The 25,610-nt window shown below is 38.3% G+C and overlaps 4 protein-coding genes across 4 annotated transcripts; 3 read left to right on the top strand and 1 right to left on the bottom strand.

The window, feature by feature from the left end:
- Positions 1-501: 501 nt before the first annotated feature.
- On the top strand, positions 502-8,508 carry pnhd (pinhead). The gene is made up of 7 exons (XM_079453367.1): positions 502-2,156; positions 3,211-3,291; positions 3,879-4,009; positions 4,211-4,478; positions 4,940-5,121; positions 5,810-5,868; positions 8,135-8,508. The coding sequence occupies exons 1-7, from the start codon at positions 2,102-2,104 to the stop codon at positions 8,283-8,285; spliced, it is 927 nt and encodes a 308-aa protein (XP_079309493.1). The 5' UTR covers positions 502-2,101; the 3' UTR covers positions 8,286-8,508.
- A 1,121-nt stretch (positions 8,509-9,629) lies between these two features.
- Positions 9,630-12,298, top strand: admp (anti-dorsalizing morphogenic protein). Its single transcript, XM_079451935.1, has 5 exons — positions 9,630-10,512; positions 10,781-10,917; positions 10,998-11,120; positions 11,294-11,489; positions 11,645-12,298. The coding sequence occupies exons 1-5, from the start codon at positions 10,215-10,217 to the stop codon at positions 12,061-12,063; spliced, it is 1,173 nt and encodes a 390-aa protein (XP_079308061.1). The 5' UTR covers positions 9,630-10,214; the 3' UTR covers positions 12,064-12,298.
- A 2,151-nt stretch (positions 12,299-14,449) lies between these two features.
- Positions 14,450-17,117, top strand: cib3 (calcium and integrin binding family member 3; the record flags this gene model as incomplete). Its single annotated transcript, XM_079453633.1, has 5 exons — positions 14,450-14,570; positions 14,975-15,009; positions 16,169-16,280; positions 16,491-16,638; positions 16,918-17,117. The coding sequence occupies exons 1-5, from the start codon at positions 14,520-14,522 to the stop codon at positions 17,115-17,117; spliced, it is 546 nt and encodes a 181-aa protein (XP_079309759.1). The 5' UTR covers positions 14,450-14,519.
- Positions 17,118-17,799: 682 nt separating this feature from the next.
- rab8a (RAB8A, member RAS oncogene family) lies at positions 17,800-25,255 on the bottom strand. The gene is made up of 8 exons (XM_079452383.1): positions 25,045-25,255; positions 24,024-24,084; positions 22,039-22,099; positions 21,803-21,880; positions 21,408-21,497; positions 20,908-20,973; positions 20,766-20,816; positions 17,800-20,627 (listed from the first exon to the last, which is right to left on the bottom strand). The coding sequence occupies exons 1-8, from the start codon at positions 25,166-25,168 to the stop codon at positions 20,538-20,540; spliced, it is 621 nt and encodes a 206-aa protein (XP_079308509.1). The 5' UTR covers positions 25,169-25,255; the 3' UTR covers positions 17,800-20,537.
- Between the last annotated feature and the right edge of the window lie 355 nt (positions 25,256-25,610).

Genomic DNA, 25,610 nt, shown 5'->3' with positions numbered 1-25,610 from the left:
TGGGAATTGGAAATCCTTCTCGTCCATTTGGGTTGACTTTGCTTCTTTAAATTAAATAAATTGATCTTTTTTTGTTTTACTTTAAACTTCCGAGTATATAAAAAATAATCATACTTTACTCGAAATTAAAAATGTGTTTCAGGAACTTCAAATAACTAATAGAGTAAAACTTTTTTATCAAATTAAGAATACGTCACTTAATCTGTTTGATTATTTTGAGCATTTGAGTTTACATTGTGTTCCCTGCGGTAGTAGCTATAGGTGTTCTAAGTTTCGCTCGTGTGTTGCCGTGTGACATTTTTAACCAAACATCATTTAATTTTTCTCAAAGTTGAGCTTCAGTTTACAATCAAGCACGATTTCACAAAACACATACACAGTTTTCAATGCATCTTTAATATATATTCGAGTACAAAGTAAATACGTCAGTTTTCCAACGTCGGATATCATCACCTGTTTTTTCTTGTCATTGGGTAATAGATTTTTTATTGTGCTCCTCAGGCTGAAGGATAAACATACGGCATCTGCATCAGGACCAGGCATGTGACATCACAGAATGCAGGAGGTCTCGCTCTGTCTCAGAGCAGATGCACATCTTCCTGCTGACACTGAAGTAGTCACAGAAGGTAGATGTGTTTTATTTCAGCATTTTACTCATAACTAAATCTTATTTATAGGGTTTATTTACAGCACAGACAAAATAAGATTGTTTATTTGTTTGTTTAAATATGTTTTAACCTTTTACTTCTTTAATACGAATCTAATCAGATCTAACACTGTATGCAACCTTTTTTATTATCAGACATGACAAGTTTTGAAATGATTTGGCTTAAAAAGATTCGCTGTTGCCTCAAAAAATCTTGATCGACGTTTCACATATCACAGATATTTACATTTAGTCATTTAGCAGACGCATTTACCCAAAGCGATTTACAAAGAGTTCAGGGAGCAATAAGCGATATGTCATAAAAGAGCAATAGTACAATAGGTGCTAATATCATTGTACTATATTTTACATATTATCAAAACACAGTTTAAAGGGACAGTTCACCCAGAAATGAAAAATCTGACATCATTTACTCACCCTCAGGTTGTTCCAACCCTTTGTACATTCCTTTGTTCTGCTGAACACAAAGGAGGATATTTGGACCAGTAACCAAACAGATCTCGTCCCCCATTGACTGCATGGGAAAATCAATACTATGGGAGTCAATAGGGGAAGAGATCTGTTTGGGTTACTCACATTCTTCCAAATATCTTCATTTGTGTTTAGCAGAACCAAGTTATGTATACAGATTTGGAACAATCTAAGGGCGAGTAAATGATGACAGAGACATTTTGGGGTGAACGGTCCCTTTAACGGTAAAATGTCTGGTTTTAAAATCCTTGTACTACTTAAATTCTTTATTGAAATTAGCATTCTTGAGATGTTGATGTTAAACTTGAGCGGATTACTGGATTAAATAGTGATGGCATCACAGTCATCATGTGTGTTTGTGATTATAATGAACGAGGTGAAAATGGCGCTGGACGGGGAAGACATCAAAACATGAACTCATCTCCCAGTGCATGTTCTCAGAATTTAGACTACGCCGATCGTCTTCATGTTATCTTCGGTAAGAGTGATCCTTCTCAGCGAAAGAGAGAAGAGCTTCTGTCTTCTACATTTAAAAGCACCATTTGTCGTGACGTTGAATAAACACAAAGGGTCGGCTGCTCTCTCCGGGGGGCCGGGCTCCCACGCCGGGCACGTTTACTTGCTTTGAGCCCGTTTTGTTTTAAGCGGAGGTGCTAAACACCTTCCCCCTGAGATACAAGATGATTAATACCTTTGAACGAGTGCCGCTTACTGGCTCAAAGTCCCTTAAGTACTTAATTAGTGAAAGGATGGGCACGGATCTCACCGTCAAACACAAGACCTTCCCTTTGATGTCCACGTCACCTAACAGCAGGCATTACAGTGATGGAAATTTGATTAGTTCTCTCACTTTCATTTGACACCGAGCGCCAGCATTTAACCCGAAGAGGAGGTCCGTATAAAAACCCTGAGACACGGCAGAAGTCACAGCAGAAAGTGAAGAGTGTGTAGACGACGGATAACATGACTATGGATTTCCTTGCAATGTTTCTTCTGCTCAGCGCCGTCCATCAGACCTGTGAGTATTGAGGATTGATTATTTCCTTTGACTGTCATCTTGTACTTGACCCATGTTAACTCACTATGAGGAGTTCATTCGAAAATGCATTTTGGGAGAGAGAGGGTTGAAGTATTCTTGGTTACGGTTAAAACTAAAAAGAAACGTTAGAGCGCCGCACTCTTTATGCAAACAAACGTTGTTTTCTTCTTTTATGTTTCCACCACAGGTGACATTTCGAGCCTTGTGGCTCTTCTTCATGTGGAATATCATGTGATGTGCATACCCAGATAGCAAATATAATTGCTGATTCAACATTAAATCAATTTTCTTTGTTATCTGGGTTATTTAGCTTTGTATACTGTGCTAGGCTTTAATGGACTAGTTTTGATGCACTTATGTGTTTTGTTGCCTATGTTGTTATAATTGCTTCCAATGTTTCCTCATCTGTAAATCGCTTTGGATAAAAGCGTCGGCTAAATGACTAAATGTAAATTTACGATATGAAATGTTTTCATTGAATTATTTTATAGCCACACTACTTTTGAAATACATTTAAATAGTGTATATGCGGTACTGTGAGAATAGTGCCATCTAATAGGCCCGTATGTATTATCCCAACGATGTGTTCCTTTAAAGGAACAGTTCGCAACGAAAAACGAAAACGTTTTTTTCATGTGATCACGCTCAAGTTGTTTCAAATCTACATTTCTTTGAAAGAAGATGTTTTGAAGAATGTAGAAAAGCAAACCGTTCTGGGGCACGTTCGTCAGCATGGTCATTTTTCTCACAAGTCAATGGGGTCCAAGAACTGTTTGGTTACAAGCATTCGTCCAAATATATTTCTCCGTGTTCATCAGAACATAAAATGTATACAGATATGAAACAACTCGAGGGCGAGCAAACGATGACATCATATTTATTTTTGGGGTGAACTGCCCCTTTAAGAAAACGAACACAAATACGACTACAAATAAAACACAACAAAATCACTAACTTTCATTATACAAAAATGTTGTTACACTTTTACTATAAAAACGTGTTTGATTTTATGCGTATTTTGTGTGTGGTTTAGATTCGGCAGCTGTAGACAGAAACCTGTTCACAGAGCGCGCGTGCTGCAGACGCCAGAGTCACGTGATCTACATCGGCAGAGGTGAGTCGGTCGCCCTCTATCGGCCAAGAATGGAGCTGAACGCTAAATCATTTAAAGAGTTCATTGGCAAAAGCAGACACTTTCGTTTTTATTCATTTTCATAAATCAAGTTTTATTGTGTGTTCATGTTTGAATTGTGTTTTATTGTGTTAGTGAGCTGTAATTATTCACAAACAGCCCAACTGCAGGTGGATATTACTTGGAATGCACAAGAAAACACATGTGTTTTTATTAAACAAAGTGTCTGGTTTTGTCACCATGATTCCTTTGTTGGTTTAGCACACGAGAGGATTTAATATTTTGTCTAATAAAAACAAACAATGATTTTTTATGTAAATAATATAACTATTGCAAGCACCACAGTGACAGTCACCAAGGAACAATTTGGTTATCATAGTAATGCTTGCGACGCTCCTAAATTGAGCAGTAATGAAAGCATCACAATTGTTTTATTCGAAAAAACATGTTTTTCTGTTTTGTCAATAGCAAATTTCAAATAAAAATATTTTTCTTGAGAAAAATCGTGAAACGTCATTGGTGTGTGTTTGATTTAACTTTATGACGGAACCTTTCCTCTAACGTCACAGATATATCAGGCAGTCCTGTGAATGTGGATGTTGGCGTGTGTAAATCGCATTGTGGTCAGACGGCATCATTTGACCCGAGTCTTCGGGCCTCCAGATTCTCCTCCATGCTGGATTACTTGAGGAACAAGAAGGTAAAGTGATTCCACAGCTGCCCACACGAGGGAGACATATCTCATGTGTGTGTTCACTTTCATGTATCTCTGTTGATTTATACTATTTTAATATTCTTGATTCATTTGATATAAATGTGTTCGTTATGAAGGCAGTCGTCTTTTATCTTTCATTTTAACATATTTCGATCATATATTCATCTCTTTCTCTCTCTGTCATAGATGAGACGGCTGGAGCCATCATCCTCATTCTCGGGGGCATCAGACCCATCCTGTGGTCTGAGCTCCACCTGTGAGCCCGCCGGTGTCCGTGTGGACAGAGTGATGCTGTATGAAGGTCTGCGCGAGGTCGAGATCATTCAGGACTGTCACTGTGAGGCCAGAATGGTTCAGTGCGTACGCGCACCGGCATTAAAAACATACTATTCAGAGACGCCGTATGAGACTGTTATAGACGCTGGCAAGTGTGTGGGAGTGAAAGGAGCACCAGGTAAGAACGTGGAGAAAAAGACACAAAATGAACAGAAGAAATGTTAATAATCCAATAGTATCATCATGTTCGGTGGGCTAATGAAAGAAGGGTTTCGAAGGCTTATGAAAAATACTTCAAAATGCACGAATGTCCCGGAAAAGTGGAATTTGAAGTGTTAAAGCACAATTTCAAGCAAAAGTTTTTACAAATAAAAAAAATTATGTGAACGTGGACAAAAAAACGAAACGCTTTGTGGTTGTCGGTTGGGAGAACATATCCAGTTTAGTGTTAGAATGGAATATATGATACATTATCTATATAACATCATTCAGGACACGAATAATGTACAAACAACCTCCAGTCACAATTTTCAACAATTTGAAATGTTGCCAAATTGAGTTAACACAGTTTTAAAGTAAATAATGTTTGAGATGGATAAATGATCCCCATCATAGCTGTGCATCTGTTTGATTTCTCAGAGGGATTTTCATGCGTTCCCACAAAGTTCGATTCCACCCTCATTGAAACTCCAAACAAAGTGGAATTGATTCAGACTGTAGCTCAATGTAAACTGATGGAGGGCTGCTACAGAATCCCATATGTTGAGCATCACTACGAGACCACGTACAGCGATGACGGAGTCAAAGTGGAAAGTCTCAGGGTGAGTAAACCAACACAAATGACCATTACGCATACACTGTTTGATTCGCCAATGTAATCCATTTTCGTATGACAAAATCAAAGACGACATTCTTGCCGACATTACATTTGAGTTATACAGATTCAATTCCTTTTTTGGAGGGCATTGTAAATCCTCCAATGCAGGACAATGTCACACCAGTAACTGCTGCTGGTTAGAGGAAATCGGTAATTTCCCCCGTTGGCCGAACACAAAGAGGATCACAACGATTCACTTCCCTCTTCACATCCAATCCACATTCTGATCGAATGACATGTGCGAACTGTGCGTTTGTCACGAGATGTTTAACATGAACTAGCTGCTTCATCTCATTGGTCGACGCTATAAAAGTGAGTTGTTAAATGACTGTAAACATCGATATACTTTTGCTCTTTAGAGTTGCAAGTATTTCCGTACGTATCCAGTACTTGCATAATACGATCAGGCCGTCTTCACACAGCCAAATAAATTAACAAAGCTTGCGTCTTGCTTATTGAAGACATGTGTGGTGTCTGCCGCAGCGCTTGCAGAAGGTGCGAGGAAGCCACAAATGGTCCCCGCAGGTGTCAAATCAAAGCACTTAGCATGTTAACAGGCCGTCCCGCATGAACAGCAGGCGGTGAACTGACGGCTTCTCTTTCTTTCTCTTGTGTTGCTAATGTTCTTACAGGAAATAGATGTGGGCAGATGTTTGGGAAGCTGCACCGCGGGGAGTTGCTGCCTTCTCAGGTACACGAAGAAACATTCAACCTAAACACAGCTAAGCAAACAGAATATCAAACAAACGCACACGCCCTTTATAGTGCGCACTAAAACACTTTGCTTCCACACTTAAAACGTCTTTAAACGAAGGCGAAAAGAAGAAGCATTGAAGGCGCATTTTATCAGCTTTGTATAAAACGTTTGACATTTTACGAAGAGTAGAATGGCAGCTTTTGATACATTGCTAATATCACAGTGTCTGTTATTTCGTGGGGGGCTTTTATGGCTTGGCATACATTTTTCAAGATGAAAAGAGGGGAAATAGTTACGCAGGTTTTTCTATATTTAACTTTATTGGTCTTTCTTTTCTAAGCACTCTTTTTGTACAAGAGACACGACAGATACACAAATAATAAATAAATACAATACTGTGTAAAATCTTAGGCATGTTTACATTTTTTCACCTGAAAAAAAACCATTTGAAGCCAGTTATTTACAGCTTTTGATGTAGTGTGTCAGTTTACATTTCCAAACTCTTATTTTGACTTTATTTGTAATGATCAGGTGAGATTTTAATATGTGTGCATAAAGACAGTGATGCCAGATCTGGTCTCACCATCATCAAGAACATCCATCATTACATGACCAAAGTGAAAAAACTGAGATTGACTAAATTCAAAAGATCTTTGGCAATGTGTCCAAGACATACCAAACTATGGTACTCTGAAACGGCGATGTTTTTACAAATCATGTCATCATTTAGTCCTTTAGTTCTAGATAGACTTGCACATGTTGTTTCAGGTTTTGCATAAACATTTCTATTAGCTTCTTGGAGACATTGCCACTGTTCTTCTGGATTTTTTCTTTCTCAGTTTTTTCTTTTTCGTCATGTAATGGTAGATGTTCTTGATGATGGTGAGACCAGAGCCCCGGCTTTTGTCACGCTCTTCGTGCTTACGTACCAAAATCTCACTGGATTATTACAAATAACGGTAATAAAAGTAAACTTTCATACTGACAGACTACCGGGGACAGATTATGACTTCAAAGGGCCCCGGGACAAGTAACCTCCGAGGGCTCCCCTCCCACAATGTGTCCGTTCTTTCCCTTAGCTGCGCATTGACAGTTATAGAAAGTCAAAGTTAACATGATAATGAATATTAAAACCGCTCTCGCTGTGCGACAAATGCCTGCGCTACGATAAAAATAATCTGCACAGGGTTTATAGAAAAACACAGCGAAAAATCAACGCTAGACAAAATGAAGGCTAATGAAACTCGTGTCTTTAACGGTCAAATACACGTATTTAATGCATCACATAAATGTAAACATCAAATTATCAAGCAAAAGGTTCAGGAAATGCTATTTAAATGTGGTGTCATTTAAATAATGAGTGAATTTTCAATAAGTTATAGTAACATAAAAACATATGTTGCCATGATTTGTTGATCATTTCATTTTTACAGGGTATCCACAGAGGCCTTGTATAGGCTTTGGAACCCATATATTAAACGTAGATGAACATTTCTTTTCATTGTTGTTGGATTCTCTGTACCAAACTGGATAGCGCAACCTTGAAACCCAGGGCTCCCCCTGGCTCATGGTGGTCAAGGGCGCTGGCCCCATTGGCCTGGTCAGTAATCCATCCCTGCAACACTACAGCAATAGATGTAAATAACTGGCTTACATTTTTTTTTTTAAGAGAAAACTAAAGTTTATATATTTTTGCTTAGATGTTTTTTGGTGAAATTTTCTTATTTATTTCAAGCTTTACACAAATGATTGGTTGATAAAAGTTCATTTAATTGAATCACATTGTTTTTTGTGGTCTCTTGGGTTATACCAGTATGTTTTGTAGTGTAAATAGTCAAGTATAAATGGGAAATGTTTGCATTCACAGCTTTTCAAAAGACAGTATAGGATAATGTTAGCTTCACTGTAGTGCTCAAGTCAGTTCCACTTTTGTTCTCATCCAACAGTGTCAATAGTACAGTAGTCAGATTCGTATTAAGTGTTTTTCATTCCAGCTCAGCTGGCCAAAGGCAACGTTGGCAAGGGTCAGAAATATTAATTACACACATTTCATTAGCTGTAAATGCTTAGTGACATGGATACTTGGTGCATCTTTAAATATTGAAGAATATAACCCCACGGACAACACAAGCCCCAAAACAATTGCAAGTGTCTGCTAAATGCGTAAATACATGTAACTGTCTTGTATTGTATTGTGTGTCTGATCTGTGTTTTGTGAAAGTGCTCACTAACTCTTTTCTCAACTTTTTTTATTTTGCAGAAGTGCATCTCACTCGGGGGAGTGTTTGCTTAGGGCTGAAGGTCGAGGAAACGCTTGCGTTCCTCAAGACTACGAGAGTCACACTTTCCTCAGTCAACATGGTCAAATCCGCACTGTCCTGGCCATCACCTCCTGTCTGTGTCAGTCTTAAACACAGCGCCCACTACTGGAAACTGCGATGAATTCAGAATTTGATGATTTCCACCATGTCGCATGGCCCTAATGTCGAATTTTATGGAAGATGGATTTATATGAATTAAGGATATTTTAAAGGCACGCTGCGGTTATGCAGTTCACTGATGACAAACATCACATCTGTAATATATGTATATTATGTAAAAAAATATTTGTAAATAAAATCTATGTCAACACTTAAAAGTAGATTGCAGTCTTCCCTATTTGGGTCAAGGACTTCATGATGACATGCATAAAGAATCACATGCACATGCAAATCATGTCACGGGTTACAATCACATTACAAATCAACCAAAAATTTAGACATTAGCAAGCTATGCAAATGAAAAAGAGGTGTGGTATATGCAAAGTGGCCGACAGAAAACTGTAATCCTGAATAAAACATGATCGTCATCAGACAGACAGACAGACAGACAAACAATAAAGCATTATTACAGTAATCAGAATTGAAAGCTATAAAGACTATTTAACAAGTTTGGTAAATATTGCAATTTGTCAGTTGTTTAAAATGATATCAAATATATAAACTTTAACTATAAATAAAAGTTGACACTTGCCCCAACCTGAATTCATACAAAAACAGTTCAACATTTGATTTAAAGATGCTTTTACTATGTAGTTGACCCTTGTCCGAACAATTGACGAAAATATATAATGTATGAAAGTCTTTCATGTCATGTTTTACTGACCCTGCATGTACGCCTCCAAATGCAACATGTTGCAATTGTGTGTGACTTGTGAGGTGTGTGTGAGTGAACACATGCAGAACATGGACAGTATTTACACAATCTCATCTGAGTCTTTGAAGATATAGAATCATAAAATGCACCAACGCTTTAACCTGCTTGCGACCACCTACTTGGATATAAAGACTGAAAGATCCAATTTGGGAGAAGACTGACATTTATATTATACCACCGATGGTTTAACAAGTGATTTTAGGCATTGCAAAAACCTATATTAACAACTCAAAGAAAACAAAAATCTTTTTGTATAATATAAGGAGAGGTCGAGCCATTAAGCTCCATTAGTATTGAGAAACCTCCAGAGTGCCAGACGGACCTGGAAATAAAAACGCGCTTTAATGAGCCACTAATGAAAACAAACACACCAGATTAAAAATGACACAAATCCAAAGCACCCAGCAGAATCCCTCACACTTAAAATACGCGACTATTGATTCAGACTAACCGAGGAATGAGCCCCGTTTTTATGCAAATATCAATTAATGCTTTCATTAACATACGTGATTTTCAATCCAATGAGCTCGTTTTTATGTGCTCGGGCGCAAATCCTGTTTGAGCAGGTGTGTTTGCCATTACCATGAAAACACAGGGCACATGCTGGAACCTTTGTCGAAATAATTGTTTTTCCTGTATCACATTATCCTCGTTTGTTTAAATTAATGGATCCATTTTGTAGGAAGTTAACCACCTGCGGTGCGCAAACGGTGCGTAAATGAGGATCTCGGGCTCTCCAAACGCGTTTCGCGCCGCATACATGACCAAAACCTACTATGACGGCGTAGTTTAACAAATTTCCGGCTAACTTTCTTATTTTTATTTAAATATTTGAGGCTAGTTTTATAAAGCAATGCCGATGCACAGTTGACAAACCGTAATTTCCTCCAAGGGTCTCTCCAGAGGAGCATCGCTCCAGTTAGCACCTTGTTAACAGCTCCAATTCGATTTGCTTTACATTCATTGATTGTTGATTTACATTTGCGACTAAATAGCGGCTCTTTATGGCTGTTGACCGACGGCTTTAGACAAAGACCTTGGCAACATCATATAAACCGGTGCCAATCTAGAGCTGGTTCAGTCAGTTCACCTTCAGCTTCCCAAGAACATTTCTGAGGATTTGCGCATTCGCAGCACCGGTAAACATGTTGCCTGTGGTGATCTGGATGTCCCTGGTGTTATTAACCATCGGCAGACCGTCGCTGAATTACCTGGAAAACCGCTTTGGCGAGGAAAACGAGTCTGAGGAAGTGCGTTCTGAGGCAATAAAGAGGCTCCTAGAAGTGTTTGGAATGGAAGATCCTCCTGCGGCGCTGGCTCGGGGACACAAACAGCCTCCACAGTACATGCTGGACCTGTACAACACCATTGCTGATGTGGATGGAGTCACCAAAGACGCGACGCTGCTGGAGGGAAACACGGTGCGCAGTTTCTTCGATAAACGTAAGTTACGCGTCACATTTTCTTCACATCTGCTCGTAGAATAACGCAAAAGAGACAATTATTAGGTTATATCGTGACAAATACACATTTGAATGTACATCTCACGTGTACTAAATATTTTAAAGCCGTGCGTAAAAACGCAACTCCGCGCGTAAATGGAATATGTATGCTCAATGGTTGTTGTTTATTTAAATGCAACGGCGGTGTTGACATCCAAATCTTTCAATTGTACATCTTTGTCGAATCTAATGTCACCATCTCTGTTTAGTGCACAGCGATCAGGTTGAATTTCGCTTCAACCTCTCCACGGTGGCTAAGAGTGAGAAGATCCTCACAGCTGAACTTCATCTGTTCAAGCTCAGGCCTCAAGCATCGGTCACCTTCAACAGACATCACTTCTGTCAGGTACGTCATACTGACCCACTAAAAAAGGAAACGATGACAAGATTCTTCCAGGTGTTCATGAGATGCTTTCTCTTCTGCAGGTCAATGTCTATCAGGTTCTGGATAGCAGCAAAATGAATGTTTCTCAAGGGAAGAAGCTGCTGTCATCCAGACTGGTTCCCATTCACTCCAGTGGCTGGGAGGTTTTTACCATCACGCAAGCTGTAAGTATCTCTGACGCTTAAACGGACGTGCTGGTGTTTAAAAAATAAAGGGTGAACATCTGGGATTTTTATCATATTAAATCTGGTTATGGTAACAGACTTGCCTGTTTTGTTTTCATCATCCACTGTTCTGTTCATTTTTCTTTAATAACATTTTATGTTTTTTGCATCAGGTAAGATCTTGGATGTCAGATGAGGGCAGTAATCTTGGTCTCTTGGTGACGGTAAGAACACTCGCGGGCATTCACATGGACCTGAAGACTGTGCGGTTTGCATCGGGCCGTGATCACCATCACAGCAAGCAGCCCATGCTGGTTCTCTTTACCGACGACGGCAGACGGGCCTCTTCCCAGGAGAGTCCTCTTAAAGGTACTGATGAGATTTTATGAATCACAATATTCAGTGTAAACACTAAGATCTGTAATACCCACACTCCTCCTCCTTAAGCCCTTTCCAAAGATATAAAAGAGGAACTTCTCTTGATTTACTTTAGATAAACTAAACGGTTTTCTCTTCATGCTCAGATGAATCTGCCGCTGTGTCCAGTCTTCCGTTTCCCAGCCCCCCTCGGCCATCAGCGGGCCGCCGCATCGCTCGCTCCACAGACTACGATGATGGTGGAGAGATGCCATGTCAACGTCTGCCTCTCTATGTGGACTTTGAGGAGATCGGTTGGTCCGGCTGGATCGTGTCACCGCGTGGCTACAACGCCTACCACTGCAAAGGTTCCTGCCCATTCCCCCTGGGACAAAACATGAGGCCGACAAACCACGCCACGGTGCAGTCCATCATCAATGCCCTTAAACTGACCAAAGGCATCGAGACGCCGTGCTGTGTCCCAGACAAACTCTTCAGCATTAATCTGCTGTATTTTGATGATGATGAGAACGTGGTTTTGAAGCAGTATGATGATATGGTGGCAGGTAGCTGCGGGTGTCATTGATTTACTGATCTCTGTACGGTTCATAAGAGCCACGGGATTGGACAAAATACAGACCATATTATTGTGGCAGGATTCTTCCGGGAGATGCTGTTGGGTGTTCTTGCCAAAGTGTAAATATGTGTAAATAGATCAAATTTAATATATAGAGGAGCTTGAGTTGATAAGTTGTTTTGTATAAAATAAAATGTGTATATTGCATGTTGTGAACTATTATAAAGTCTAAATAAATTCTTACAAAAAATGTATTTACAGAGTTGGTTGTTTATTTCTTCTCCTCCCGTAAAAATACATTTGCACGATGTTTTTATTAGTGGAATGACTGTGCAACATGATTCTTTTTATCCTAAATTCACTTGTAGAATTTTAAATGATTAAAGATTAATTTATATACAACCATAATTATTATTATTATTAATAACAAATATTAATATTCAGAATCAGAAAGATCTTTATTACCAAGTGTGTTTGCACATAAAATAAAATTGTTTTGGTGACAGGAGCATCCAGTACAAAGAAAAACATTTTGAAATAAAATGGCTTGGATGTGAGAGGTCCAGGTTGATTTTCCGAGCCCTTTTCCTCACTCTGGATTTATAATAATAAATAAATTATAAATAACATCTTTATGAAGAGTTGTATAATTGTAATGTTGAATGACACTTAAATGATTCATAAATGTAAAGGCGTTAAAAAGGGTTTTTCACAGATGAAGAAAACAAAAAAACACCTTTCAGTCAAAGATTCTTATTGGCCATTTTTTGTCTTTCCCTTATCTAGTCTTCTGAACCGCAACAAATAATTCTCAGTAAGATTATATAGGAAATTGTTCCAGCAAAGGTAACAGGTGACAGATAGAGCCACGCTGACATCACTGAGAGAGATAGTGAAAAGTTTAGAGACAGAGAGAGAGAGAGAGAGAGAGAGAGAGAGAGAGAGAGAGAGAGAGAGAGAGAGAGAGAGAGAGAGAGAGAGAAAGAGAGAGAGAGAGAGAGAGAGAGAGAGAGAGAGGAGAGAGAGAGAGAGAGAGAGAGAGAGAGAGAGAGAGAGAGAGAGAGAGAGAGAGAGAGAACAGATGCAGGGTACAGGATCAACTGATACCACGAGTCCTCTCTGCCAACCAATTCAACTCACAATAATGAGACAAAGCATGAAGCTTACATATTTAATAACATAATTGCAAAGCTTTTGTTGACATTAACACACAAAACACTTCACCCTGAACGCTTTTCACGACATCTGTGCTCAAAATACAACATCTGAGGCCAAGAGGTGAAGAGACTGAATCTACAGAATCTAATGAGAAAAATGAGATATTAAATCTTTGAGATTTTTTGTTATTGTAGAAAAAACAGATCATAAATCATGTTTACACAGTGTTTCTTTTGTTGTTATTACTTTATCAAAACAACCCAACTGCAGTTTGATATGTACTGGAATGCACTTTTAAATAAGTTTGAACATTATTAGAAACAGAATGATCTGTTTTTTGCAAACGAACTTTGTCCTTTATTCAAGTTCGCTTATAAAAAAATCAATTACTAGATCTTCAATGGCAAACTTAAAAGTAACACATTCCAGCCCAAAATAAAGGAAAATCATGAGATCTCTTTCGTGTCTCGATTATTTCTCCTAAACATCAATGAGATTCAACAAATGAAAGAACTCTCATCTGCATCTCGGATGTTTCTCCTGAGAAAAAGAAATCTGACAAATGTGTCAAATTTGTCTCGTCTGCGATCAAAAGTCAATATTATTGAAGATCTCGATATGAACTTGAACATTTCTCATCACCATTGATGCAAATCCAGATGATTTGACCTCGACAATCCACATTCATTTACACCTCCAGACTCTTCGTGTGTTTCAACGATTGTTTCTCTGCAGTTCTCTTAAGCAAATTCAGGAGACAAAGATAAACGAAACACAACTGTGAACTTGGAATATCTCACAAGCTATGAAAGATCAACATCTCTCTCCTCCGAGAGTAATGCGAATTTGGGGTATCGTGTCACAGCAAAATCCAAAAACTCTCCAAAACAAGTTTCAACAAATTGGTTGATTTCATAACTCCGAAACCTGACCATGACATATTCATTGACATGTCTACACATCCTCAAAATAAAGACTCCGTGTTGAGTTAAACCTTTTGCACAAAAGAGCAGCACATCATCATATGAAGACATGAGTAATCTGACGCTCTCACCCCCTCAGTCTCCATCTGTACTCCCTCTCTCCCTCTGATCGACAGGCTGTATTCACATCACCAGAGACGCTCATTCATGCCAGTAAAATGATGAAATGCTGCCATTATAACAGAGAACTAAAGGTTGACGGAGGCCGATACCTGATCTGCATGTCTCTGTGCTGTTGTCTCACCGTGTGCCAGTATTTCATATCTGAAGCATCCGCTGGCACGCGGCAGGAGTTGACCGAGTCTCTGCCATGGCACTGAGAACATGGGCAACAAACAGACCATCTTCACATCTCAACAACTCGACGCTTATCAGGTCTGTCACATCCCTTTCATACCATTATATTAGAAAACGCATTTACACTGTAGGAGGGAAGACTTTCACTTTGAGATACTTTGCTGTGGAAAACAGACAGAATTTAAGGTTAAATCATCAGGAAAATTGAGATTCAAGATTCAAAAGCATCTGAAAATAAGGTCGTATGTGAATAACATATAGATAGGCTTTACACAATTTCACTCACTATACGAACTACGTATTATTATTATCATAAAGAAATTAGTATAATTTATAATGAAAGCAACAAAATTTGACATTTTTTTAATTACACATCATTTTCATCTCCTTTTAAAACATGTTTATTCATTTTAATCAGATTAATATTGAGTAAAAATGTTTTCTTATATTGTTACATTTTATGCTTCTCATATATGTTATAGGACTGCACTTATTTCACCAGAAAAGAAATTCTGAGGTAAGATGACAGCACTGTTAAAAATGTTTAAAAAAAATATATATATATATATATATATAAATGAAGGGGTGATTGTGACGAAACAAGACACAGAAAACATTAAATCTGTCAACTGTAAAACCTTCACATATACAGAGAAAAACAAATCAATTTATCAAGATTTACATTTCATTTGTAAATAAAAGAAGTAAAATCAATGAATCATTCTCTATGAATCATTTTACAGTGAAAATATTGTACGTGTACACGTTTAAATCATGTTTTATTGCAAATAAAAAAATGAAGTAAGTTTAAAGTGAAAAACAGTGAAAGTACTTTAATTCCTTGACATTTGATGATTTCATTGAAATATTCATGTTTCTTCTTATATCGTTATCAATACTTATGTACATTAGAGTGTATTTATGTTACATGACATGTCGTATAAGAAATGTTTAATGTTACGTTTTGTATTTGTGTTATCTCAATTTAAGTATTGATAAGTCTAAAGAACACTTGTGAAAAACTTAAGTTCAAAAGCAGTTATCAAATTTGAATAAGAAAAACAATGAAATAAACTGAATTGTTAAAACTTCACGATGAGTCCTGGAGTTTCATATCACTTTGATCAAATGCAGAAAAAACACAGATCTAGGGGGCAAATCTAATAGGATAATTGATCCAAAAGTTCACTAAGCGTTAACTCACTCTCAGGTGTATGTGAGTCTTTCTACAGTGGAACATATTTTGAAGAAGATATTTTGATAAATGTCTCATGGTTCATACAATGGAAGTCAATGGGGTTCAGTGTTGTTTGGTTATCAACATTTTGTGTTCTGCAGACGAAAGAAACTCATACAGGTTTGACATGCAGGTGAATAAATGATGACAAAATGTTTACTTTTAGGTGAACACCCTTTAAACACATCGCCTTTAAACATGTGAAAAGTATTATTAAAGAACTCTGTCAAAAAACGTACAGATTTTAGATGTAAAATGTAAAAAAACAGACTTTTACAGTACATAACAGATTTGTATGCATTTTTTGAAATACGGTCAAAGACCGCAAATTTACAAGAAAAACAGGGGAAACTTTATAGGGAAGATACGTTATTTTAAAGAAAAATATATTTTACAGCATATATCAGATTTTTTACAGTGTACGATATGTCTTTCTCAGACTGTTTCATCGGTATCGAGATTTAGCTCCCCAACTCGTACCGCTGGACTACACTGAGCAGCCGGACGTCTGTCTGCCGTACGAGCTGATTGGCAGCATGCCCGAGCTGAAGGTTTGACACATCTCACGGCCCCGCTGCCGTCTCCATGTTCCTCATGAATTATACATGTCAAACTAATTGATAGCAGACTTGGTAAGGTTAAGTGTTATTAGATCCCCTTAAACCAGAGAGAAGAATAACCCCAGTGGAGTTTCATCATCATGTGTTGGTAAAGTGTTTTAAACAGTTTCTGTTGTTGTTGTTGTTGTTGTTTTTGTTCAGGATAACCCGTTTCGTCAGAGGATCGCTGAGGTCTTCTCAGAAGATGGAGAAGGAAACATGACTCTGGATGCTTTTCTGGACATGTTTTCAGTTTTAAGTGAGATGGCACCACGGGACCTGAAGGCCTACTATGCATTTAAGATCTACGGTGAGAATTTATTTGTATTTTGTCACTCAGGAATCACAAGAAAACGGTCTATGTTGCCCTTGACAAACATGCATCAATAATTCACAACTCGAGTACAAGTTCAAGTTAAGTATATTTCTAAGAAGCACTAAAATAGTAGACTGAACCTACACTTGCTTTTTTCCATTTAAAAGAAAACTAATAGCGCACTTGAATAAACTTCTTTTTCCAGATTTTACACTAAGGTTAAACACATTCAATTGAGAGCGGCTTTGAATAAACGTCACGTCTTTCCTTCAGACTTCAACAACGATGACTTCATCTGTAGATCAGATCTGGAGAAGACTCTGAATAAGCTGACTCGCAACGAGCTGACGGAGGATGAGGTGAGAATGGTGTGCGAGAAGGTCATCGATGAAGCCGATCTGGATAATGACGGACGCTTGTCACTGGAGGATTTTCAGAACATGATCATGAGAGCTCCAGACTTCCTCAGGTGACACACTTCACGATCACAAACCTCACCGATATCCATTTGCAAGTTGTATGGGGGTGGAAAATGTCCCATTGCTCTTTAAGAGCCATAAAAACTATTTTTTATTCATCCTCATGTCATTGCAAACCCGTATGCCCTTTTTTCTTCTGCAGAACACAAAAATTGATTTTGATGAATGTTGATAACCAAACAACATTGAACACAAAACCAATTTCTTTTTTGAATTTCTCAAAATGTCTACTTTTGTGTTCCACTAAAGAAAGACCTGTCAATGCAGTCCACATCTTGGACTATTTTATTAAAATGCATTATCTTCATCTCTTCCAGCACCTTTCATATCAGGATATAAAGCTTATCTGCCATGTTCTGGGATTGACCAACAGGATCGTTTGTACGGGGGATGTATCTACAGAGAAGCAAAAACTTCAATCATTTTTGTTCAGCACTGATGCTTTACATTAAAAGATCAATGCAAAAATGTGTCGAATACAAGTTATTGAGCATAACATGAATGAAAGTGCAAGATTTGTTTCATGTAAAAAAGGAGTGCTCGTTTTCTTTAGACACTAATGCAATGTTTAATTTAAATGTAAAAACGACCATTCTTGCGACATCATTCATATCATTTAGCTGATAAATCAACCCCTAAAACGTATCCATTGAAAAGAAACACCCGCACATCTGCATCTCTTAAAAGAATCTCATTTTAATAAATCAAAAGTACAGACATCTACAAAAACTGTAGATCCGTTTTTAGAAAGTACAGTACAATTTAAGTAGATCTCTCTTTTTTTGTAAGAGTATTTACAATTGTTTCTTTTTTATTACCAAAATGTAATTTACCGATCTCCCCGGTTACCTTACAATTGAACACATGGTCATATAAAAGACTCTGTAAATGATATGACAGCGATTTTGAAATCTGTAAATACAAGAAAAGAGACAAACTAAACCGATCTGAAACTGCTCCGATAAACACTATACAACTGCAAAGCTGTTTGCTAACGTTCCGTTACGCTTGTTTGAGCATTTTTTTCTCATTCTGAAAGGCCAAATGAATTATTGCGTTTGAGGCCCGTCATTGCCGTCAGACCGACACAAACAGACATGATGCCAATCGCCCATTAAGACGCTTCAATGTGCAGAACATCAATACATGAACACACACACACACACACACAAACGAAACGTACAGGAGATCATGGATAAGCTTAAGGAATAGTTATTAAGACAAACGGCAGGTATTGAGAATAAATGACGTTGATGAACCCAAAGCATCATGTCATGGAAAGGAAAATAAAGAAGTGCAAACCAAAGTCATATCAAGTTGACTGACGTTTGAAGTGCGGCCGAGTTCAACCGAAAAAAAAAGACAATTTCTTCATCATTTACTCGGCATCACAGTCCACGAGGGGGATAAATTAAATTTTTGGGTGAACTGTCTCTTTAATAACAGACCATATTGCAGCAAGAGGAAAACATCTTTACCCCTCTGGAAAAAAAGTCTAACACTGTGCTTCTGTTTTTATGTGAATCTTCTGAACACATGTCCGGGTCGCAACTTTTCCAACCATTCAGATGTTTTGTATTCGGTGGTGCTTTTAATAGTGAATCTTGTCACCGTACTTGCATAATTTGGATTTGGGGATACGATATGACCCAGACATGGTCCTTCAGGAGAATTTTGTTCTTTCACTCAAAGATCGTGGGCATTTCAAGTTTCCTGACCTATTGCTTATATACATCACCGCACCAAATGGTAAAAAAACTACAAAACGTGCATCGCATTAGACGGGACCACGTCTCCTCTGCCTATTCAGATTATTTGATTCTGGTTTGGATAAACCCAGTCATACAGACCAAATCCGTGCAAACCCGTGGCTGCTGGTGAGCCGAGTGATGTTTTGGTGTTTGTTTTGTGCCGCTCGCAGACCGCCCGGAATCTCAAGAAACATACTGCTGTACAATCTATTAACACCACTGATAACACTTTACAGTAATGTTTCATTCATCTACACAATGAATGTGTTAGATAGCACGACTAACAATGTTACAGCATTTAGTTCATTATTCATGTTAGCGCATTAACTTTGACACGAGTTTTGATTTTATTTATTGTTAGTTCATGTTAACTAACAGCGTTCACTCGTGTTAATAAATAAAACCTTACTGTGAAGCCTTGCCAAAAAATAACCGAATCAACAGAGAACAAAACTGAACGATTCATTCTAATCCACATCTTTGGAATGCTATCTACTAAACCAAATGCAATTCAAGACAGTGGTGGAAATGTTCCCTCCGTAGATGAAGATATGGGGGAATGTCTTCATCGCTTTACTTACATTTAAAGACATACTCCATGGAAGCATGTGTTATCTTGATGAAAAAACTATCACTTGGCACAAACTACACAACACAGAAGATACCGATAAAGTGCATGGAATTCCACATGGGAGGAGTACAGCTCGAGCGTTTGGTTCAACAAACTTCTTAATACTACTAGTCAGGAATTCCACATTGTTAAAGGGGCCAAGTGTCAGTTTAATAGAATGATACTCAACCGAATTCAAGCATCAAAACCCTTTCATTTCGGGAAGATGTCCTGAGTTTTGGATTTATGAGTTTTCAGAAGCTAGAGCTAGCGCTACTGCATATAAGAGCTAAATATTTTGGAAATAGCTTCTTGTGCATGTTTACAAAAACAAGAAATTAAACGTACAAAAAAATATCTTCTTTACTTGTCTATGATAGTTTGGTTTTAAAATGTCGTGATGGTGTTGGTGAAAACTGGGCTGATTTAGATTTCATAAACCGAAAGAATCCTTTCATTTAAATCTGATATTCTTACACATTACTGGGGAATTTTTCAGGAGGGCTGCTGGTAATAAAATTGGGCGCGAAACGCAAGATCATAAAAAACAGTCCATCATCATAAGAGGTGGGTTGTAATATCCCTATCCTTACAATAAGGTCATGTGATTGTCAACGAATGCACGAGGGTTGAAAGTGAAATGGAATGATAAAGAGCGTTCCATGTAACTCTCGGAACATCAGGTCACGCTCTGTGGCCGAACCCGCTAACAGGGTGGATTTTGGCAGTTGTAGCGTTATAAAGAGAGACGGAGATATGGACTCTTCCTTAACACGCGCATTTTGAGGTGTAACAAATCACACGACGCATCAGATCTTCACCTAGACTGGAGAACCAATGCAGTCTTGCCGCAATGGCAACACGGAAGAAAAAAAATGGCATTGCTTCGATGGAAGAAATTCAGAGGAGCCAGGAACTCCAACTGCCTGAGGCCTGGAAGCCGAGCGTGAACGAGAAAGAAAGAGAGATGGAGGAAAGAGGAGGAGTGCGTTGTGGGAGAGCATTGTCCAGTCACGTCCAGCCTCGGGGTGGTGGACAGTAAGGCCATGGTCTTCACAGTAGCACACAGCGAAAGAAGCTGGTCTTTTTCTGCTGTTCAGTGGTGATTTTGACGTGGTTGCTACCCTGAGGATTGTTACCCTCCTGTGTGAAAGGAGACAATAATAGACAGAACGTTTTCATGGTGACACCACATTTTCAGATGAATCCTTAAAGCTTTAACAATTTAGCATTTTTGTTTAAAAGGCAGAAGTTAAGTGGTTCAGAAAGAGAAAATCTTACCAATTTCGAGTCCATCTTTGCTTTAATATCTCTGGCGAGAGTTAGGAATGCCTGTCAGGTGAACAAAATACATGACATCATAGCTGCGTTAGACCTTTAAACGCTCTATCAGCTGAGGACTTGATAAGAAAATAAAGCTTACGTTCTCAACGTTGATGTTAGCCTTGGCGCTCGTCTCCATGAACTTGATTCCATATTCTAACGCCAGCTAAACAGGGCAGAGGTCCAGGTCATTTAAACCCACAACACTTGAATGGTGATAGGAGATTAACTATTAACAGATGACCGATTTATCTTTCATTATAATTTAATCAATTAAGAGTGTGGTTGTTGTTTAATCGACTTAAACATGAATGCACTTTTTATAGCATATTAAAACCGTAAAGAAAATCAACTGATGCTTAAGTCAGATAAGTCTTCCTTTTAAACAGACATTCAGAGCAAAAGCTATTTGAGATTAAACATTTCCGTCAAGAGACCTTCAATTTTGTATCATATACTTTTTCAGACGTTTCCATTCAGTGAAGCTCTCCGTGTGTATTTTATGATTTTAATGCTAATGGATTAATAACATTTTTGAAAATGTACATCCCTTATGAAGGCAGAAGAGTAGAAAACCCAAACCCGGTTCGGTTCACTCACCTTCTCCCCCCTGTCTTTAGAGACCTGCCTCTTCTCATTGATGTCACATTTGTTACCCAAAATCATTTTCTCCACATCCGCTGATGCATGCTGGGAAGAAAACACAAAACATGAATACTGTGGCTGTTGGTGATATGAAGTATGTAGCTTGAGTGACTCAGAAACGCCCTTTACAAGCAGGTGACCAAAATAGGACACATACTTGTTTAAAAACTCCTGGTTTGAGACCAACAAAATAAAACTGTGAGAACAGAAGCCAGCGATGTCTGTCTGACACATCAAATTGAAGTATATGCCACTTTAAAACACCATCTCTACAGACTGAACTACATAAACCCATCAAGCACACATCTCGACTAGACGACTGTTATGTATTTAGTAGTTTAGACACTCACCTCCTCTATGTTTCGAATCCAGTTTTTGATGTTGTCAAAGGATTTCTCATTGGTTATATCATAAACCAGCATGATACCCTGAGAGCAGACCACAAGACTTTTAGTTTTTGGTGAACATTTAAACAAACGCTGAAGAATATAGCATTGACTGACAGCTGAAGACAGACCTTAGACTGCTAAAAAGTACCCTACGAGATACACAACACAATATATTTTAGCGTTTATCAGTGTCTTACCATTGCACCTCTGTAATACGCTGTTGTGATTGTTCTGAATCGTTCCTGACCCGCTGTGTCCCTGCAATAAGAAACCAAACAAGTCTTTTAGCCCTGCAAAGATGTGGTGAAGTTTGGGCGGAATATAGAAAGGTCAAAGAAAACATGAACTGATGCTCAGACAAAGTGGAAGATGCCTAACCCATGCAATGACAAGGCAAGCTTTATCATAAAAGAGGAATTAACCTGCTCGTGGTTTGAGTCGAGCAGTATTTCTCAATCGGTGGGCCGTATAGGCAGTGGTAGACTACCGCCATTTATTTTTAAATTGACTCATTTTGTTGTTTTGAAATGATTTAATAAGTCTTATGAACTGACATGAAACCCCAAAGTTGAGTCAATGTCTAAAAGTCAATGTCGCAACACCAGACATGTCACCATGTCAGATTGAATGTCAAATCACGTCACAACGTCAGATTAAACTAACATGTTACGACATTCAAATATAAATTACGTTACTGTAAAATGTCTCGTTTTCTGAAAAGAAAATCAGATGTCGGAGACAGTCCTGTGCAAGCAAAAGCGTTGAAGTGTACGGTGAGAATTAAGGCTGTAACGGCGGCCATGACAACCGTACCAAACGCTGAGCTGCCACCGGCGGTAGTGCACGTCACTGTGACACATATTAAGTGTTAGAAAAATTATAGTTGCGCTATTTGTAGCATCTCAATTGTAGATTGTTTCATTTAAAATATTTTACAGTAACACAGAAATGATTGGCATTCGTTTCCGGTTGGTGCGTTCGAGCACGGGCCTGCATGTCAAAAACCAGGTTACTCCTCGGGTTCTGCAAAGAACAATCTTGTTGTGAAATGAACAGTTACATAAAATCGAAACCGGCTATGACCCGCTGGCTTGGTGTCGGAGCACGTGCAGGATTTGTCGCGGTTGAGGATAGACATCTGTTGGTTTGCGCTCCTCTGCACATCTTCTGAAAGCGCATTTATTGCAGCTGTATACATTTTCATCTGGACAACGTCAACAAGTAAGTTTTCCACCATCGAGTAGGAAAAAGTGACGTATTTATGGCAATCTGAATAGGAAAACCAAGGTAGGTTTAAACCGTTTGTTTCAGATGGGATTGTTAAGGACTGTAAGGGTTAATACGCGACCGACTGAACTTGTCACTGCAACAAGTTGAACTTTAATCGTTTAAGTTTTCATTATTTACTGATGTTTATTTAAATGTTTTATATGCTGCAGTGTGCCGTTTCACTGATGGATTTGCGCATTTTATGGACGGATGTTTCCTCCTCATTTATTTCAGATATCATATTTCCATTTCGAGTATATTTCAAGTACTAAAATAGGGTGCGTATTTCTCTCCCACTCGCCATGTGGTTGCTACACGCAAATATATATTAATTATAAATATTTATATTATTATATTTCCCAAAATGTCGTTGTTGATTCGTCCATTACAACCGTGGTGCTAAGAAACTGCCACCTTCACAGCGGTCTACATTACATATATTAAATTTGGTTTTATAATGGCAGGAACTGAGGCTAAGCCGAAGACACTGTGTGTTACATGTGGATAACTTGTGTCGAACGATGCACTAAAACCATCAAAGCTACAGACACATTTGAACGCAGAACACCCGGTCTGGTCTGACCTGCCCTGTTTTTGCTACAAGAATACATGGTTAAGTCTTTTCTGATGATTATACAACAGTTTTCATCTATATAGCGGACTTGACTAAGTGTGCTACTGTGGCATAAAAAAGAAAAATAACAGCAAAGTATATGTACTCTTTGAATATTCTGTGTTCATACTATCATATTTGTAAAGGTGGTCCTCCTTTTAAACGGTCCTTGGTGGGCCGTGAGTCGCAAAAGGTTGAGAACCCCTGCTTTAGAGCAATCGCATCTGTACTTGCAGAAATGAAGTCACATGTGCCGGTCCAGCAATCTGGCATTAAGAGGAAAGTCGTGCCGAAACTCACCATATCTGTAACTTGATCTTCTTGCCATCTAGTTCTATTGTTCTGATCTTGAAATCGATACCTGTAAGAAAGAATAAGTGAGCGGACAGCTGTCACAGCGATGAACGAATGCAACAACGCAGCATCTCTTTCACAAAAAGAGTCTGCTTATATAATTGTACCATCGTATACAAATCATACATATATTGACATACACGTATATTAGTGTACAATGATGCCAAAGATAAAAACAACCGTTGTTCCATGATCTTTACACTATGAGCATGGCAGGAAAGGACATGTGACTTAAAAGATGCATTGGACTGATTGATAAAATAGCTTATTTATACATATAATAAACTAAAATAAAACACGTATGGCATTAAACTAATAAAAAGCACCACGGTATAAACATATTTTTGGTGATGACACCCTATTTAGATACAGCAATATTATTTGATCTTGTCATAAAATGAACCATGCAAAACATCTAGTAACCATGCTTATTTGACAATTCGATTATAATTTGTATTACCATGGTTTGAATACAGATAATACATTACATTTACCGTAGTAAAAACACGGTTAATCTTTTTAAAATAGCTTATTTGTAGCACTTTGAATCCCAACACGACACCCTAATGTACAGTACTATACGGTATAATACCTATAACGTTACCATGGTACAGTCACAAGTAATCTGTTTTACTTTAATAAGATTTCCTTTAGTCGTCGTCTGGCATTTCAAGACGTTTCGTGACGTTTATAAAAACACAATTAAATAAGTTTATATGTAGTGTCCGATTCGTCCTGTCAAAGCGACTTTCTGCGAATCACCGGCCAACAAAAGAGTTACACACAACACTGAAACTGTGATACACACAACACACACATCACACAAAACACAAATCGTCACAAAACTGTCAAAGTGCAAAATCAAAGTATAAAACCAAAGTGACTAGCCCGTTAGCTTAGCCGTTAGCACGGGCTGACGTTTAAACGATCAGAGGCACCAAAGCCGTTAAAACAGTGAAATAAATACCTATCGTCGAAATAAAAGTTGAGTTAAAGGCATCCTCGGAGAATCTAAACAACACGCAGGTCTTCCCGACGCCGGAATCCCCGATTAACAGCAGTTTAAACAAATAATCGTAAGTCTTCGCCATACTGGATGTGTTGCGGAAATCCCGCCCGGTTCTTCAGCGGACAGCGCAGAATCCGCAAACCAGCAGCACCGCGACCAATCATATCACGGCGAGGGCTCATCTCATAAATATTAATGAGGTTAAACGAACGTAGCTAATACTCTTCCTGGAGCGTCATGAGGTACTCCTTCGTCGTAGTAGGATTTGCTCGGTCCGGCGGCCACGTCCGACTACGTTCTCGTACGTTCGACCTTTACCATAGTAGGATTCGCGAGTGCGTTTCCTAAATCAATGAAATGTATTTTTTAATGATATATTTGTAAATTGTGTTGGCTTTGCGATACACATCTAATTCTGTATTTACTACAAAACAGATTCTAAAACGTTCTTGAAGGAATTCACTTAGCTCAATATGTCTATATATATTGTTCAAAATGTAAAATTATATCAAATATTGATTCGA

The sequence above is a fragment of the Barbatula barbatula genome, assembly GCF_947034865.1.
Source record: "Barbatula barbatula genome assembly, chromosome: 3".
In the NCBI taxonomy this organism is placed as follows: Eukaryota; Metazoa; Chordata; class Actinopteri; order Cypriniformes; family Nemacheilidae; genus Barbatula; species Barbatula barbatula.
This window is presented reverse-complemented; position numbering and strand designations above follow the sequence as displayed.